Source organism: Plectropomus leopardus, chromosome 6, assembly GCF_026936395.1.
Source record: "Plectropomus leopardus strain MGB_pleo_1.0 chromosome 6, ASM2693639v1, whole genome shotgun sequence".
Classification (NCBI taxonomy): Eukaryota; Metazoa; Chordata; class Actinopteri; order Perciformes; family Serranidae; genus Plectropomus; species Plectropomus leopardus.
This window is the reverse complement of record NC_142181.1, coordinates 7,173,144-7,192,585: the sequence shown is the minus strand read 5'-3', so window position 1 is coordinate 7,192,585 and position 19,442 is coordinate 7,173,144. Positions and strand designations below refer to the sequence as shown.

Genomic DNA, 19,442 nt, shown 5'->3' with positions numbered 1-19,442 from the left:
AACACAATACTCCATCTTTCTGAGTATCGCGCAAAAAATGTTTATGTATCCACTTCACATTTATTAATACAAATAATCATCATAACCTTATAAAGTATTCAGTGAATTAAAATAAATAAATAAAAGTTACTTTTATCCACATTAGATTTTACAGTATTTACACTGTCGGTGCAGCAGGGGGCGCTGCCCGCGTGCATTCAGCCCTATTAAGAACAAAAGAAGAAGAAATGTGTTTCTACAGTCATCCAACATGGCGACGGCCAGGAGGCTGAAACGCGTGGTGGCTTCTCAGCCAGGTTTTCTAAATTTAAAGTCCACTTCAGACGGTGAGGTTTCAGGCAGCAGCCGGAGAAAACGCGTGAACAAGAATAAGAAAAAGAACTGGAACAAACACAGCGACATTACAGATGTAGACGGGTTTTTGGAGGACGTCAGGCACCAGGAGAGGACCACAGGGTGAGTCCACTTTGAGAAATGTAGGAGGCACGAACAGTGTGAACTTTATGTTACACAAAAACTTCACCAGATGTCTCCAAAATTAAGTTAATTATGACGCAGGACTTGTTATTTTACCGTTTATGGTCTCGTGACTGTGGTCGTCTGTCGGGCATCTGATGCTTAAAACGCTGCGTCTTTATAATGTTATTATTAACAAAAACTAAACATAATAGCATATAAAGATCATTATACGCAATCTGTGGTCTCAAAATGAAGTTTATGTGTAAAATAAACAGTTTACTCAACTACTGCTAAAGCTGACTGCTCGTTTTTCGGACAAGAAAGGGTCAACCGATATTGGTTTTACAGATTATATAATATTGTAATATTTCTGTCCAAAAATACATGACTCCATAGTAATTTATGACAGTAGATTTTAACACGAACTTTTCATTCTTTTGTCAATTTTCTTACTCTATAAATAACCTTAATATGATATGGATGTGCAATGCCTGCAGAATGTGAATGTGTGTGTGATGTGTCTCTTAAATAGTTTTAAATTATTTATTTCAGTCTTTTTACCCGTTTATACTGTAAGGATAGCATTTCAATTTAGTTGTACTTGACATCACAATAAAGACATATTCTATTCTATTCTATTCTAATGGTTATTAGGTTTTAGATTTAAACCCAACTGGATGAAAACATGATGAAACTTGATTTGATGTTGAAGTTCCTCCCACGTGGACACTTTCTTTGACAGTAATCCTAAAACAGTTTATGTCAGAGGCAGATTTTTTTGTAAATAATTTGCAAACCTCTGCATATTTTATCCCCAAATTTAGGATTTGCAGCTTCTCTGTCTTTCCAGTTCTTGTAAACTGAGATAGCCCCGTGTTTGGGGGAGAAGCGCCGCAAAGGTGCTCACTTTGATGCCCATGTGGAAGATAAAACGAAATAAATAGATTGTACTAATGCCGGTTAATTTATGCCACAAATGTTTCATTTACTTTGAAGCAGCGACTCCAAAATAATTTTTATAATCGCCATCGTGAAGTATTGTTTGAATGAGCAGAGTTTTCAATTTTAAGTCTATAGTGTAGTGTTTTCATGATACTGAAATAATGATTTATGATACAATACCTCGAAAAAATATAGATATTTTATACCATTTTTGAAACCAGAGGGAACATCTATAAGGAGATGCAATCTAAAATGTTAATGAAAAGATAAATATAATAATGCACCCATGGACGAAGCAAAATGACTAATGAACATTTACACTGACAGAGAGCAAGAAAAAAACCAGCTGGTGTATCGATACTGCCGAAAATGAGTATCGGAAAAGCAATAAATCAATATTTTTGCCAATAAAATGTGATCTGTTTGTATTTCAGGGGTCTGCTGTCTGAGAAGTCTGACGACAGTTTGTTCTTTTTGGATGTAAAACCAAAGAAAGCTGAACAGGAGGGTAAATATGCAATTACATAACTGACTCGAAATGTTCTTGGGGCTTCAGCTGGGTCGTGCTTTTCCCGGAGCAAACTGACCGGTGATAGTTGTTTTTTAACAATTGTTTGTTTCTTTTTGAAAGCTGTTTTTTGACCGCCTGTCTGTAAGTGTGTGCCCGATGCTGAGTTAAAATCTGTATTTCTCTGTGAAGTAGCAGAGCCTGTCGAGGGGAAGAAGAGGAAAGGGAAAACGCAGCGTCCTCTGAGGATAGACCTAATCCTGCAGCACGACTCCCTCGTTCCACCACCTAAAGAGTGAGTATCGCTCACAGCACCTTTGTGCTTCACCCTTATTCTCTGGCTGGATTCAGCACGCTTAACTTCAAATACTTTGTCAGGATTCTTGAGTAGTTTGCCGTATACGTAAATCAGCTCCGTAGTTCAGTATGTGGGAACAGTGATATTAAAAAAAATCATTTATGTTGAACAAGCTGAATTAAACAGCAGATTATGACATTTTTTATATTGCCAATTTATTTCTGACCAACCCACAGACCTTTTTTGTGCTCCACAACCTTAAATTAGATGACTTTTATCAAAATTCAAGGGTATGTGAGTGCGCATATCTTAATAATAGCTATACCTGGGAGTGTCAGTCACTTATTTACGTGCTGAATTTATTGGAGTGACACCTATAATTATAAAGATAAAGTGTCTGTGTGGTTTTCATAGTGTTGATTTATGTCTCTGACCTGACTGGGAGAAGAAGTTCCCAATGTCTGTTTGTAAATGATCGTGAACCTCATATATGTATCTGTTAGGAGTCAACAGATTAAATATCTGGGCTAATATTTGGCATTTTTCAGATAATCTGTATCAGTGTTTTATAAAGTGTCAGCATGGGAGAAACTTTAACTTTGTAAAATGCTGGGGAGCTATTTTTATTTATTCTTATTTTTTTATTCAAATTTTCACTTGACTTTATAGAAAGAGTTAATGGGAACTTGCTGTATATGATGTTAAAAGTCTCAGTTTTGATTTATCATTTGCTGAAGGCATTTAAACAAAGGTTTATGTTGGAGTTTGCTATATTCTAAATTCTAAATATTGACAAAGATTTTCGTTTTTATTGTAAATGCATATCGGTTCCAAATACCTGTTATTGGTCTCATTAACTACTAATAATCGGTAAGGCCCTGAAAAAACAATATCAGTCGACTCCTTGTATCTGTTAAAGCGGGTGATTTAGAAATGTGTATATACGTATATATAAATATATTAATTAATTATAGTCAATAAGTCAACATATTTCAAATGTTGACAAATGTTGACTTATTGACTATTTTGCTGCAGCAGAATGTCATAAACTTATTATACTTAGCTAACGTTACACAAACTTATTGCACACTTTGTTAAGCTGACGTTAATTTTCCTGTCCAGTTCAAGGCAATGGACTTGTTCATAACGTCAAACAAATAAAACTTTATTCACTTTCAGTACTCACACTTATTTGATGTCCGTCGTCGTACTCGGTCGTGCTCCCTTTATCTCCAAAAGGGTTGTCCAATTCGGTAGATGGCGCTGTGGCGAAAAACTCGGGTCCTGGAGTAAAATTAGCCTCACGTTAGTTGAGGAGTGTGTGTGTCCTGTGATGATCTCATCCTTGCGCTCCCAGTATTTCCTTCGTGGGAATGTGAAGACAACATGCAGGAGCTCAGGAGACGGTTATGTGAACGGTGTCCTGGGATCTGAGGATACACAAACTCACATAATGAAGTAGACGGTGTCAAATCAAACAGGCCCAAGCAGGCTTCAACTCCATGTTTTACCTGTGGTATACCTCCTCAATTAATCAACCGATCATCTCTTCTGCCCCCCCAGTGTGCTGGCCTATCAGCAACCCAATGCCAAGAAACTCCGTCGCATCGCCCAGAAGGCCGAGCAGCTGGCAGCCAAAGGCGTGGTACCACGGAGGCAGAAACAGCTGTTAAACAGGCGGCCTGCCGAAAAGACGGCCAAGAAGGCTGTGACAGAGGCCAACAACAACCCAGAAAGAGAATACTACGACATATGGGGACAAGAGTGTGAGTGCTCTCTGTGTGTGTGTGTGTGTGTGTGTGTGTGTGCGCGCGCGCGCGCGTGTGCGATACACATGTGTTTGTCCAGTGATGATCTCATCCTTGCGCTCCCAGTATTTCCATCATGGAAATGTGCAGACAGCACGCAGGAGCTCAGGGGACTGTTGTGTGAACGGTCACCTGGGATCTGAGGGTACACATGTGGAAGTATGGAGTTAATTTTAAGGTCCGACTGTCCAAATATTTTATAGTAGCAATAAATCGTTAATCAATAATAAGACTTAAGATATCAGGGCAGATGTGATCAGAGTCTGAGATGTGGGCGAGTGGATGCGTAAGCCTTTTGTCTCTGCTGGCTGATGGCGATGAGGGGAATCCAAAAGAGGAAACCAGCAGGGTTTTATTTTCTGAATTGGTTTGAGTGTTTATTGCGATACATCAGGCCTAACGTACCCATGTGAAATGCCAATTTAGGTCACTACTAAGTATAGAAGTGGCCAATGGAAATATCAAAATCTGTCTTATCTTTTGCTTTAAGAGCTCAATCTTTCCAGCAGCCGCACAAAGCTAAATTTAATCACAGATTTGCTACAACATACATTTAAAAATGTGGCCTTCTGAACTCATGTTTGCTGTCAAATCCCGATCAGCTGTCTTTAGCAAATGTAAATAGTAAATTATTTGAAACAGTTTTTCTTTTTCATGTAGCCAAAGATACAGCTGACCCCTGGTACCTTCAACAGACGGGCAAGAAGCTCGTCAAGGTGAGAACTTTTTTTTTTTGTGAGAAAGATTTAAGTGACAGGTTAGATTAAATTTAATGAGCTGCCGGCGGAGGGCTAATATTTTATGAGTGGTGGTTTGTGTCTGTTTTGTCAGCGTCCAGAGAAGCTGAATGAGAAGCCGTCTGTGCTTCCTGCTGTGGAGGTGATCGCTCCTGGAGGATCCTACAACCCCGACTTCTTCTCCCATCAGGTACGTAACAACTCTACAGCCCACCGACTGACTCACTAACAGCCTGAGCGTCAGCATCGGGAGTGTACGGCCGTTTAAATCAGAGGATGATGCTGAAGCTCGCACAACCTTTGTATGACTATTTTTATATATTCTCACTTGTGTTTGAGTTAATCTAGTACAAAAGCAGTTCATTTACGCAGATTAATGTTCTGATAAAAGGTTAGTCAGGGCAGGTCATTAAAACAGGCTGACAAACATATTCTTTTGGAAGTTTGACTGATTGTTAATGTCTCTCTCTGTGAACACAGGCCCTGCTGAAGGACGCACATGAGGTGGAAGTCAAGAAACAAAAAGAAGAAGACAAGATAGAGAGACAGCTGGCTGTCAACAAGGAACACATAGCAACAGAGGTGCAGGCGAATATTCCAGCTCGTCCATCACCTTCGGTTTATTCTCAACTAATTCTTTAATTCGATCTCACCTGTGTTTGTGTGTTCTGCAGGAGACCATCTTCAAAGAACAGGTGGAGGGTCTGGTGGAGGAAGAGGATGAAGGTGAAGAAGCAGCGGCTCCTAATGAGGAAGAGGAGGGTGTGGCGGTGGGAGCAATCGCACAGGCGGAGAAGAAAACTGAGAGACAGAGGAAGAAAGAGAGGGCAGAGAAAATTAAGGTACATGCACCATTTCAGCTGAAATTATTTTAAAGGCGTTTACTTCAGAAATATTTTAGTTCAGTGAATTCTATACAAGTAATGGCACACATTCATATGCAGTTTTCATCGTCTCCTTAGAGATGTCAGTGGTGTGATAGCAGCTGTGAATACAATTATAATCTAAGTTTCTTTTCACAGAAATCTCACTTTTCTTCGAATGTCATGAAGCATTTTGGTAATGCAAACCGTACAAAGCAAGATTTATTTAGCTGATTAACTGGTATCGCATTTATTCATATCAGGTTTTGTATCTGAAGCAATGGACTCTAATACAATCAATTGATTAATTTATTTGTTTATAGAAGTCTTAGTAGCAACTAGTTTGATAATTGGTTAATCAGTGTTCAGTTTTTGGTTTTTTTTAAGCAAAAAAAAACCTTTACTGGTTCTCAGATGTGTTGGAGTTTTTCACTCTTTTTAAGCATTTCATAGATTAAACATTAAATCAATAATAATCAGCATATTAATAAAAATAATCAAAAGTCACAGAGCTACCATCTCAACTTTTCAGAGACAGGTTTGATATAACAGAGCTTCCGTTTTTGGATGTTTAGCGACACATATTCTTTAAAAAACAAAACTAAAAGGGTGCTTTTTATTTTCAGATGGATCCCCAAACTACTTAACTATTCAAAATGAAACAATGTTGCAACATGTAAAAGTGTTAATTGTCACGGCTTCCAGCAAGTACTGTTGAAAAGTTGCCATAGTGTTGTTGCTCCACTAACGATAATTCACCTCAGTGTTTCCCTCCCTCTTCCCACCTCAGGAACAACGGCGACTGGCGAGCAAACGGCAGACTGACCAGCGGCAGCAGCTCTTCCAGCTGCGCTCCATAAAGTCCTCCATCAAAGAGCAGGAACAGAAGACCAAGGCCAAACAGACGCAGCGCAAGGCCAAGCAGGAGGCCCAGAAAGCTCAGCCCAGACGCCTCGGCAAACTCAAGTACGCTCCTAAAGTCCTTCCTCACACCTGACTCCATGTGTTCAAGAGCTAACAATAAGTATTACGTGAAAGTAACTTATTACGTTCTCACGATTTGTTCCAATGTAATGTAAAATTTAGTTTATGGTGAGAAACTTAACTCAATACAGCTGTTTGAAGGAAAAAAATATCAATGTTTTTGCATATTTCAGAGCAAATAAAAGATTTGTATGATTTAATTTTTGCTCAGTCAAAAATAGTGTATTGAAGGGCTTAATGACTCTAAAACAGTTCAGTTATACATTTTTTTAATAATGAAGATTTCTTTGTTCCCCTGCCACAAAAGAGCTAAAATATAACAAAAACAAAGTGAACGGATTCATTTTCATTGCCTTTTGTTTGCTGTCCACTGCCAATCCAACATCAAATTATAGATTTTGGTAACAATTTATTTATTATGTGGATATATCTACTTATGTTCCCTACTTTTAAACATGTTGGTCATTATTTGCAGGTTTCAGGCTCAGGACATGGAGGTTAAGTTGAGTGACGAGCTGGCCGGCTCCCTGCGACAACTCAAGGTACGACAATATTTCTCACAATTTTTGCTCACTCATCCATTGCGACCTTTGCCAGTAAGGACACAAAGTCTTTATCTGTAATGAGTTTTAGTTCATTGAGTTGGTGTATTATCTTCAGCACTGTATTGTCTTATTCTAAGCTTTATCCTATTCTCTAATACTGCGACGACCCACTTTCCCCTGCAGGGATCATTACAGTTTATATGATCTAATTGCCAGTGGAAATTCCTGGCATTTGCGTCTTATCTCCTGCCATTATGTCCCTGAATAAGACTTAAATCAGTCTTTGTGCTGTGGACAGGGTTTTATAATTTGGGTGGGAATTGAGTCAATGCAGAGTGACATTTGTCTCACATGGATTTGTCTGGGCTTGTCTCCCACTCATCTGCTGCAATGCCTTGTCTCTGCAGCCAGAGGGCAGCGTCCTCAAGGACCGCTTCAAGAGTCTGCAGAAGAGGAACCTGATCGAACCCAGAGAAAGAGCCAAGTAAGGACCTCTGCTCTGCCTCAGTGTTACGTAACATCTCAAAGGCTCTCGGTGATACACAGATTCATTAGGTGTTTATTGATTTTAAAACGTCTGTTCCCACCCTCCCCCTTCTCTTAGGTTCAAGAGGCGACTCAAGCTGAAATATGTGGAGAAGAGGGCTTTTAGAGAGATCACTTAGTGCTGACCCTGGACCACAGGAACCGAACACAAGACGCCTGGAAGCATTTTAAAGCCACGAACGCAACATAAAGGAACTGTGTATATACGACTTGATGAGCGTTGAGGGCCTGTTTGACCCTTTCAGACCATTTACAACTGTTAACTAATTAATATGTCACATCAATTATATAAAAACATATTTGAAATGTGTTGGCTGTCAATGGTGCATTTCCTCTACATGTGTTGCATGTTTAATATCACTTTTTACACAACGTTTGAGTGTGTGTTATGTAATATGACCTCTATCAGGAAAAGGTTTTCTGAGGGTTTATATTAGAGGTTGGTCTGCTGAGGCCAAGTGTCACTGTGTCACTACTCTGCTCATACATGAGACTTACAGCTTAGGTTAATAACAGGGTCAGACATGTGAAACATTACTATCTACTGATATTAGTCAGATTTATGTCAGCTGTCAGCACGCCTGACATTTCTCAAGATTGCTGCAATGTCAAACGTGTAAACCTTGTAACATGCTGAGCAAAAATGTAGATGCAACATTTTTGTTGATGCTTTGACAAACAAACAAAATCAGAAACAAGTTTCTTATAGAGGCAACATGACTATAGGAGATACAATAATGCTGAAGTGAGGCCAGATGAACATTTTAAGCAGAAATAAACAAGAAAGAAACAATTATAAAACAAAAATAACTCATGCAAATGAGGCAAATATGATTCAAAGAATATTGGCAGTAAACACAGAAATAATAGTACCAGAAATAGAACTAAACACAATGGAGACCATAAAAGTAAATTAAAAGATAGATTAAAAGACGCTTCTCCCTTTCCAAGAAAAACCATCCACCTGACAGGTGTGGCATAGTAATCAGCATTATTACCACAGGTGTGCCCCGGGATGGTCACAATAAAAGGTCCCAAATGTGGAGTTTGACACAACAAAATGCCACAGATGTCCCAGGTTTTGAGGCAGCGTGCCATTGGCACGCTGACTGTAGGAACATTCACCGGCTGTTGCTTGTGAATCGATTGTTAATTTCACTACCATAAGACGTCTTCAATGTCACAAATTTGACAATACATCCAACCAGCCGCATAACACACAAGTCTGTTGCGATGACAAACTGCTGTCTGGTCAAGACCCTCATGAGGACTATGAGCATACAGATAAGCTACCCAGACAGCGTTTCTGACAGTCTGTGCAGAATTAATAAAGGCGTTCCTCTATAGAGCAGTGAGTATAAACAAACAAGAAGATGATGGCGAGTGCACACACAAGAACCGACAGCGTTAATAAACTCAGCAGAGTCAGCAGCACAAACACAGCTTGGTTCCCTGCCATTGTTGTTGTTGTCCTATTCACGCTTGGCCATTTGTCTGAAACATAATTCGCATAAATCTGTGACGTCACCGTTTTCAGGATCTGCACATTGCCAGTTTACATGGTGACAGAAGGGGTGGCGTTTTCAAAAAATTACTTTCTGGAACCCAGGTTTAAAAGTTGGCATTTTCAGGCCCCTAAAACACTGTTGTCGTGTGAACAACAGGCCAAACTGCTACAAAAGTTTTATGTTTCATGCAAAAATAGTTGCCTTGTAAACGGCCTCTTGGAGTGGTTTTTAATTGTGACCAGCCTAGGAATTTTTCTGTATGTGCTTTAGATGTCATGACACCCAGATTAACATGCAGTAAAAAGTACAGGACAGTGATTAAAAAAGTTAAGAGGAGAGACAACATAAATGAGAAATATGTGCATTTTTAATTGCTATAATTAGATTAGTTCATTAAGTGGAGTTATATTGAAGTAGATTAATGGCTTTTTTTTTATCTTAGGTGAAAAAAAAGCCCAGACAGATGGGCTTGAGGAAGTTGGCATGTGATAATTGATTCCATCCCGCTGGCTTAAAACCATAATTGCCTTCAGTGTCCTGCTGGTATGAACACACACACACACACACACACGCAAACGCTCACTCCCATGGTGCCGGGAGCTACGCCAAAGCTTATCCGTTAATCAGTGTGGAAATGTAATCTTTTACCTTCAGAATCACCAGAAGCCCCCCACCCACCTCAGTTTCAATCGGTTTATCCCCTTTCCCACTTACAAGACAAAGTGTGCAATGAACTCTGGACCACCTCCCATTTCAGCAGCTTATCAACGTTTTAATGCCAACTACCTGCTGATGAATTAACCTGCGGACTCATAAAAACACAGTTTGTCCCCAAGGAACCTCACTTATTACTTTTCTACTTAAAGGATTTAGTTCATAATATATAAGACGGCGAGACTACTATGAATCCTTAAAACAGCTACCTGTAGTACGTGATTAATGAAAAACTATTTGTAATGTCAATTCAAACTGATTTGAAGTCTAGTGATGTACCCTTGGATAAAATGTGTAAATCTGTAACACCCAGTACAACTGACTTTTATAGATATCTACAATGGGCCTCATGCAAAAAGAAATAACCACAAAATCTTTCGAGTTATTATGTGATATACAACTGCAACTCCATGGGACACCATGATAAAAAGTATTAAAGGGGACAGTTCACTGTAAAATCAAAAATTCATTTTTGCTCGATGAAGAAAAGACAGTGTGAGCTGGTGATTCAATGACTGAGGAAGAACTCCAGAGACTTCGTTGAATAACACACAGTATACACCCTAGAGGTCTGCACCGCCGCTTCTTTGACCAAGTCATGTGACCCCCACCCTCATCACTTCTGAGCTGTCAATCAGGCCACGCACAGTGATGCACACAAAAAGCGCGCGCACACACACACACGCACACACACACACGCACACACACACACACTTGTGACTTGTTGCAATGTCAGCCAGGGAAGAACTGCTGCCCGCTGCAGCTTCCGATTCCCACTGCCCGCTGCCGCTGCCCGCTACCTGCTGCTGCAAGGCGTGTGTCTTTCAGCATATTCGGGTTTAGTCTTGGGCTTCAAATGTTGCATTGTAGTCAGGTTCATTGTCGGGTTGGGCCGCTACATCATGAACAGGTCATGGGCTCAGGCTTCATTTTCAAGCCCATGCAGACCACTAATGTACACAGTGTAGAACAGTAGATATACAGCTTAATAAAGACTCGATCGAGGACAATCACATTTAAACAAACAGTGTGACACAGTGTATGCTGTCCACAGATTCTGAAGGTGTCCTTGTCTGAGGCTGGTACTTAACCAAAACAGTCCTCCTTAGGGAAGACACTACATGTTACCAAATAAGGTTATTTTGCATACATCTATGACTGAGAGAAGATTCAACTGGTCCCTAAGTTTGAACGAACAAGTGTGCTCACCCTGTTTACCCTAAATCACCTTGCCTGTCTCTCCAACTATGCAACCGCAAATCCCCAAGAAGAGACACTTTATCTACTGAGATCAAGTATAAAGAAAGGCAGCTGTGGGGGTCAAATATCTGATCTCAAGGCCTTTTGTTGGCCTGGTACTGACCTTATTCTTGCTTAACCAAAAATCACCTCTAATCTTTATAGCACTCTTCCCTCTGCACAGTGATACAGTAGTCTGGTATAGTTTGGTAGAAAGAAAATGTGGATTATCTTCAGTAAGCGGGTGATGATTTCTGATAAGAAAGGTTGCCATTTAGTTTTTAATTTTTTCAGTGTATTTATTTATTTATTGGCGCTAGGAGCACCACAAGCCGAGTGCCATCTACCTCTATTATATTGAAAGATACACAGACATCTTTACAGCCAATATTTCCAACTCTCTGCAACTCACACCAAAACAATCAATTTTAATAAATGGTACTACAGGTAAGAGGAAAAATATGTATTTATGATTTGGGGGTGAACCGTCCCTTTAAGTGATTATGTAAGTGCTATAAAATAAGCTGAAGCTACAGCCATGATTGCAGCTCTGAGGCTGTGCTTACTAATGTTGGCTTGACAGCATGCTCACAATTACAAAATATTATGCTAACAATTTTAGTAAAGCCTGTTTGCATACTAAAAATTTTTTTTTTTTAACACAAAATAGTATTAACTAAGGCCCATGGGAATACCATTAGTTTTCAGAAATTTGGTCCTAAACCAAAGTATTGGACAAAATTAAATCTTGAGCTAAGGATGGCACTAAATGAAAAGTCCAAAAGACCAATTCTTGACATTTTCAGGACAATTTACCTTGAACCACAAATGTCAGCATCACAGTGGTACTAGAAGAAGCAGCAGGGGACAACCAAAGTCATTATGATTCATCATCTAGGAAACACAAATATCTGCACAAAACTGAATGGCAATCTATCCAATATATGTTGAGATATTTTGGCCTGGACCAAAGTGGTGCACTGACCATTCAGGAATAATACAAAAATGACATATTTTGAAGCTTCTCGGGAAGAGTAAATTGTGTCTATGGCTCAACAACAGAGCTACAAGTCACCTTTCAATGAGGTTAGAGAAATATGTGAGTGTTTTCTGTGCACTCATGCCAGACGGAGGCAGATTGCAGCCTGTTTGTGTCCCCCCTCCTTTCTCCCTACTCGCTTCACGTGTGAGACACGGTGCTGCCAGATTGTCTTGGCATGGGGCAGGACGGATTACGTGTGTCTGTGTGCAGTCACTCCTTAACTCCAAAAGAATAGATCACTACTCCTCGGGTCTTTGGGAGTGACAGAGGAAGCCACTAAAACACACAGCTGCACAGCATGGAGATGGTGCCGTGTGTGTGTGTGAGTATTTGAGTAAGTATCATCATGTTTGTTTGCTGCAGAGTGATGTGCACTTGCCTGGCGGCCGATGTCATCCCCCCCGCATGTCTCCGGTGTCCCGTTGCCTCGGGCTCACAGATGCTGTAGTTGGGCACAGGTAGAAAGACACGTGGTTACACTTAACTTAGTGCTGTAAGCTAGCTGAGGTCACATCCCCGCATGCTTCACCCTAAGGTATCATTCATATGGAGATAATACCAAATGATTCAAATACTAATACAACAGTTTTTTTTAACCATTAGGCAGTAAAAAAAACAAAAAAACAAAAACAAAATACGTTTTCTATTTGCACCTGGGTTTAAATGTAGCTATTCAGCTATTGACACCCATCCCTATGACACATTATTTGGGATCCCATTGCGTGCTGTTATCAGCTAGTACTTGTCATGTTGACATGTCAAGACCAGAGGAGGTTAGAGTTCAGGCAAAGAGGTCATGGTTTGGGCTAGTGCCATCCCATCTTGGATATTCTCTGAGATAAAAGTGAAAAATGCATAAAAGAAAACTCACAAATGTACTGCCAGAAAGTCCACATATCTGCAGAGTATAAAACACTCCGATGGTTTGGCAGAAGAGCAAAATGAAACATGCGTGCCAATATGTTGAAATGGTGAAGCTGTATTGTGTACAAATACTGGAATTAAATGTGTCAAACGAAATAATTTTTACTGTGAACTTAAACCAAGAGAGTGACGTTCCCCGTTTTTAATAAAAATATTTATTCCAGCTGCTTCAAGCCAGTTATCAAGCAAAAATGCCAAACATTGCTAGTTACAGCTCCTCAAATGTTGGTATTTACTGATTTTAATATCATTGCAAACTGCAAATTATTGAGGTTTAGTTTTGGGAACACATGCTGGTGAGCTCCCCTCACCCCTAACCCCTTCTAAATAATATCTTAATAAAACTTAACATAATTGGTCCGTAACTGTCCTCAAGTGAATCTGGCCCAACACATTTTAAATAAATCATCAAAAAAAAAGTCAACAGACTAATCAATAATAAAAAATAATCTTGCACACTGCGATACCTTATAATGATAGGTCCATCTTCCGTGATTAAAGAGTGTGTGTGTGTGTGTGTGAGAGAGAGAGAAAGAGTGAGCGCATCTAACCCATCGAGCAAATTACTCTAAATCTTGATGACTGTCACTAATTCCATTTCCATCTCTCGTACACACACTCACTCATTCTATGCATAGCCTCTGTATGGCACTGCCTTTGCATGTGTGTGTGTGTGTGTGTGTGTGTGTGTGTGTGTGTGTGTGTGTGTGTAGTTGCGTGTGATAAAAACACAGATGAGAGACAAAATCGTGAGCAATGTGTGCTGTGAGAAAGAAGAGTGGAAAATGGTTTGTAGTGCTGTTGGTGGTGGAGCAGTAAGAGATGAAGAGGAGGAGGAGGAGGAGGAGGAGGGGGATAAACACAGTGATGGAGAGTGAGTGAGAGGGGGGAGGAGCAGAGAGATGATTCCTCTCTCTAATCCTCTAGACACACGCTCGGTCTGGCTGCATACTGGCTCAGAGAGAGAGACGGAGGCAGGTGGAGGGTGCAAACGGAGAGAGAGAGAAACCAAGTGGGAAGGGAAAAACAAGATGAAGGGAAGAGAGGAAAGGAGAGCTGCCTCTCGTAAACCACGCTGACAGAAACGCAGAGAGACGGAGAGGAGCGGTGAGGACGAAGAGGACTGGAGGAACCAGTGACTCTCAGATTCAAGCACAGGGAAGAAGACAGTGGAGGAGAAGAGGAGTGCAATGCTTCAGTCCAGCGCTGCCTGAACCAAACCAGGAGAGAAGCAACAGAGAGGAGGGGAGGAATTCATCGGAAAATTAGCTGTAAGAGAGGACAAAGAAAGAGGCGAGAAGGAGGAAGAAATGAAGAGGATGGAGGAGCGGAGAACGAGCAGAGACACAGCTCCCCGGTTATCCAGGCTCACTTGAGTGTATGGACCTGAGAGTTACTACGAGATGCTGTCAAAGAAGCAGTGTGTGAGGGCGGAGTGATGGATGCCTGTTTGCACAAACTACCTTAAAACTCAGTAGAAGTAGATGAGCGCCGGTGTCTCTGCAAGCTGGACCAGGTGTGTGTGTCAGAGCGAGAACTTATGACAGACCAGCTGTCGTAGGAGGTAAACAGGGTCCGCTGCACCCAGAGGTGGGACACAAGGAAGGAATTGGAAGACAGGTACATGGACGGAGAATTACACACAACAAGCAGGTAGACGAGCTTCAGTCCAACCATCTCAGGTGCAGTTAAGGGCGTGTGTGTGTGTTTTAGGGCAGCACATTAAAAAAAAAGATTACTGAAGCGAGAATGAGGTGCCACTGAGCTCCTTCGAGGTTCTCTCCTCTTTTACAAGCCAACTGACGCCGCTCCCTACCTCATCTCAACCCAACAAGTGGATTTGAAGACTCAGAAAAAGGGACCAGCTCTGGCACCCTGCTGACTGGGAAGACCCCAACTGATTTTCTGTGCCCAGTGGATGCCTCCTGACTCCAACCATGGGAGAATGGACCATCCTAGAGCGCCTCCTGGAGGCCGCCGTGCAGCAGCACTCTACTATGATCGGAAGGTGAGTGTGGTGTGAGATCGCTATCATGTGTGCAAGTGTCCTCATATTTCTGCTGTGTCTCTGTGCATGCATACGGGATCTAAGATACAATAATGCCAATGCATGTGTTACGGGAGCATGCAGAGTATGAACCTTCGCTGCTCTCAGTCTTTAATCCCTGTGAGTGACATGATGAAGGGTTCTGTGACCAGCAGGGACACTATGAGCTCACACAGAGGCTCTCTCCGTGAGGACATCTCAGTCCACAATGTCTTCATGCATTTTCTACTGTATCTCTCCGAGCCGATGTCTTCTTTCTCCCCCCTTTTTTGTCCTGTTAAGTCTGCTTCAGAAGCCATCCCATTACACAAGCGTGCCTCATATTCCCACAATCCCTCTTATCTTTAGCTTTCTTTCTCTGTCAACTATGAAGTCACTCCACAACCTCAAAAAAATAGTCACAAGCGTAAGGTCACGGCACTTATGATTTATGCATCACTCCACATGCTGAGATGTCTTGTATTTTAGTTTGAATAACTCGTTCTCGTCGGCTGCAGAACAAGCAATTATTGATGAGCATTTTAGCCACAGAGCACATAAGCTCTGTAGCCGGTATTAAACATGATTTCACATCCAGTAAAGGACACATTCTTGAGTTTGGGGTTTTCTTGGGACATGGTTAAAAACCACAGGTTCAGCATGGGTTAGTTAGAGACTGTCTGAATTAGCAGTGTATGCCAATCCCCCGAAGCTACTGACTCACTCTGGCTAGTGGTACTCTTGAATTATTGAGTGAATAAATGTCAGCCAGTTTACAAAGTGACTGATGTAGAGAAACATTCTTTTTTTGGCGGATGATGAGTCGTCCTCTGCTGACAAAGCTCTGAGTGTGAATTTTGTCGGTTTGTGAAACTGATTTGGAGTCTTTTTCTGAAAGCAGTCTGCCGGTTGGATGGTTAGATTCCTTTCGGTGTTATGATGGAAAGATTGGTCAGCATTTGCTTCCCCTCATTCATGAGACACTGGGAGAGCAGTGTCGCTCATCAACTGGACTAGTCATCCTGGCTGCAGGGTCCCAGCAGAAGCGAGAAAGAGAGGAGGCAGAAAGACAAGGTTGTTAAGGAGGAAGAAGGAAACTTAAATCCCCAAAGGAAATTGAGAAAAAGAGAAGAAAAAAAAACAAAAGCAGTTTGGTCGCAAAGTAGAGAGGAGTTTAAAGGAATCCACAGAGTGCGAGATGTGAGGGATACAAAGCTGATGATGGAGAAAGAGTAAAAAGACAGAGCGAAGGCGAGGGGCGGCGAGGAGCAGTTATTCACAGACAAGTGAGCAGACACATGGCCTCAGTCTGTAGGGCGTTGGTAGGAAGCCAAGAGGACTGTCTCGTCACGAGATGGTGCGGCATGTCATGACCTAAGCAGGACAACCAGGACACCCGGCAGCAAAAAGCCTCAGATCATCTTTGTGCAGATTATATATCTCGTCCAGACAGTTGATAGATTCAGGTGACAGGAGAACTTTTTAAGAAAATCAAAATTTACACCAGCCACCCTGTAAAGTGTGACATTTGTTTAGGTTCAATACATGTGGTTTCCATTCCCGCTTACTACCCAGCATACCTCAGCTTTTATAATGTACACAGTGTTGCAGTAAACCAGTGAATTACAGGTTTTGAAATGTTTCCAACAGTCTGCATAAAGTATCTTTCTGACACAACTGAGATTGTGCATTTTTTTTAGCAATAAAAATGGTTTTATGTGTGCAGGAAGTTCTGAGAAAATATAAACAGAATCTCTTCAGCTAATAGGACGATATTCAGCGGTTGGCTCAAGGATGCTTCTGCAAAGCGGATACTTGCTGTCGAGTGGTTTGAGCTTGTTGAACGATGTCAATGGACCTGCAGATGTATTTTCTCATTGTTTTGAGTCCTTAACGCACTTTCACACTCACACTCATTCACAAGGTTCCACCTGCTACACAGTCTAACAACCATACACCAACGGCACAGCCATCGGGAGCATCAGTATCTTGCCCAAGGGTACTTGGACAGGTTGACTGCAGGAATCGGGGATCAAACTGCCCCTGTAGTGATAGCTGTAGGCTTTTAGTCTTGATGTCTTTTTGAATTTAGTGCACAACAAACAGAACTCTCATTTAACGTGTTTTCCAGGTAGTGCTTAATTAAGCTGCATGTCAAACTCTTAGCTGCTGTAAATGGACATATTGATTGACTGTCCAGTTGGCCAACTAATGCAACTAATCAGTATAGACTTTCCTTTCCTTACTAACTCTACTAAGAGAATTATTATTGTGGCTTTCATGGTAAACACGCAGAGGTTAGATGAAGTCATTGTTTTTCAAGTCTCAAGTCTCTTGTACTCAAGTCCCAAGCCAAGACTGACAAGGCCTACGCTAAATCCCAAGACCTAAACTTTGATTTTTGAGTCCTACACAAGTAATAATGTGCTGTCGACCATTTAACAACGGCATGAAAATGTATTAAATTTACAAAAATCATTAGTGCTTTTAAAAGTTGTATCTATTTGTTTAAACAAGTTTGATGAAAGTTGTATCAGCTTTGCTTTAATTTTCTGTTTTTTTGTTGTTGAAAACCGTGTAGTTTTTGTATGTAAACAAAACTATTTTTGGTATTATTTATTCCACCTGGTGCTCAGTAATGTAATGTAATGTAATGTAATGTAATGTAATGAAATGCCATGGTTCTCTCCTGCAACTTGATTGGATGCTGTTGGATTGGTTCGAACTAAGTGGATCTGGGGATTTAAGTGTCGGCTTGCTGGGAATGAAAAGCATTAACGTCAGTCGATTCAGTAAATTAAGGGAAAACGAATCTATTTGTGGAACACTTTTTAAATGACATGCTTTTTAATCTATAGCCTTGGAGGTCGGTATCGAGTATTTTCAAGTCAAAAGTCTCAATTCTAAGTGAAGTCATGACTCCTTGGTGTCAAAGTAGAAGATGAGTTGCTAGTCACTTTTTTTTTGTCAAGTGTGAATGTGAGGTCATCATGTTTGTGACTCAGCACTTCTGTAAATTAGGCTTATTTTTGAATGTTGCCTTCACAACACATCCCCAGATATGCACTTATATCTGGGGATGTGCTGGTATATTGGAAATCTAAAGGGGCATTGCTGCTTGGACATACATATGACATTTTTTTTTATAGGATGAACAAAGAGAGAATGTCATTCATCTCTTAAAATGTGTTAATTGCAAGTATTCCTAATCACTGAGTGCCATTGCTGATGATATGAAAAGAGCCAGTCGACCACTTTCAGCTTTAGTTCCTGTGTGACAGCCTGAACATTCCCACAGCAAAGTGCCTTCCCTGCATCTGGCTTTTCTACAGCTCAAAACCATCTAATCTGGGACATCACTGCTGACATGAATTTTTATAAACGCACGCTAATACTCCCTCAATCCTAAAACCTATTGGTCCCACCACCACGATTTCACGCGTCTCATTGGTCCGTGCAGGTGCTGTCCTGCGGGAGAAAGCGTTGGACAGGTTGCTGTCCGTGAGGCGATGCCAGCGTGTGTTCTCATGAGCCCACCATGATAACAGCCTGCAGGCCTGAGTGGATTCATCATACATGAGTCACACACACATTAGGGGGAATATAGCACTTGTTTGTGTAAGATTACAAATGGCTCTAGAGATTCTCTTCTACGGTCAGGGTTTGTGTGAGTGCTTGAATACTCAGTGTGTGTAAAACGTGAGCTTCTGTGTACTTTCTCACATGTGCTTGGACGATTTTCGGTCCCGTCTGTGAGTGTGTGTTTGTGTATTCACCTGCTAGCTGTGATTAATTCCTGCCATTACGGGCAGTGGGGCAGGTGTAAATTGACGTGGACCATCTGATGGACTGTGGGACCCCGGTGCCTGTTGGTACACACAGCCTCTGAGAAGAAACCGTGATGAAGCCCTCTCTACCTAACTACTGTCAACACATCACTCATGCTGTCTCTGTGGTCCCACTCCCATAGGTTGCAGTCCCATATGTGAGCTGCCATTGGTCAGCATGGGACTGCTAAACATACAGGCGCATCCTCCCACTACTCTGATATTGATCTCCAATAATGGAATAGGAAGTGGAGCTTGATAGAAGACAGGGCACTTAATGAAACAGTCTTTAGGCCTGTCCATTTGCAATACAAATGCACTCACGGGTTGCAGTGACTGGAATGTAAAGTGAGTGATTAAACCTGTAACTATCTCATTGACTTTTTTGCCCCTTAAAATAAAACATGATAGTAATTAGTGGACCAAATATTTATTCTGGCAATACCTTTCTCGATAACTTAGCTGTGGTTAA

The 19,442-nt window shown here is 41.2% G+C and overlaps 2 protein-coding genes and 1 long non-coding RNA gene across 4 annotated transcripts in view; 2 read left to right on the top strand and 1 right to left on the bottom strand.

Annotated features, from left to right (window-relative positions):
* Window positions 1-211: 211 nt before the first annotated feature.
* nop53 (NOP53 ribosome biogenesis factor) lies at window positions 212-8,000 on the top strand. 2 transcript variants are annotated; one of them, XM_042486784.2, is made up of 12 exons: window positions 212-456; window positions 1,836-1,909; window positions 2,105-2,204; window positions 3,771-3,973; window positions 4,676-4,731; window positions 4,847-4,942; window positions 5,233-5,334; window positions 5,427-5,594; window positions 6,406-6,581; window positions 7,075-7,141; window positions 7,552-7,628; window positions 7,749-8,000. In XM_042486784.2, the coding sequence occupies exons 1-12, from the start codon at window positions 251-253 to the stop codon at window positions 7,807-7,809; spliced, it is 1,386 nt and encodes a 461-aa protein (XP_042342718.1). In that variant the 5' UTR covers window positions 212-250; the 3' UTR covers window positions 7,810-8,000. The 2 variants fall into 2 exon arrangements, with proteins under 2 accessions (XP_042342718.1, XP_042342719.2); XM_042486785.2 differs by having other exon boundaries at window positions 229-456; window positions 2,102-2,204.
* Window positions 8,001-12,184: 4,184 nt separating this feature from the next.
* LOC148189311 (uncharacterized) overlaps window positions 12,185-19,442 on the bottom strand; it is a 46,019-nt gene continuing 38,761 nt past the window's right edge. The window contains exon 4 of the long non-coding RNA XR_015776708.1: window positions 12,185-12,635. This is a non-coding gene — a long non-coding RNA (uncharacterized LOC148189311). The remainder of the gene's footprint in view (window positions 12,636-19,442) is intronic.
* gjd1b (gap junction protein delta 1b) overlaps window positions 14,075-19,442 on the top strand; it is a 37,847-nt gene continuing 32,479 nt past the window's right edge. The window contains exon 1 of the mRNA XM_042487283.2: window positions 14,075-15,125. Coding sequence (XP_042343217.1) covers window positions 15,055-15,125 — 71 coding nt within the window. The 5' untranslated portion in view covers window positions 14,075-15,054. The remainder of the gene's footprint in view (window positions 15,126-19,442) is intronic.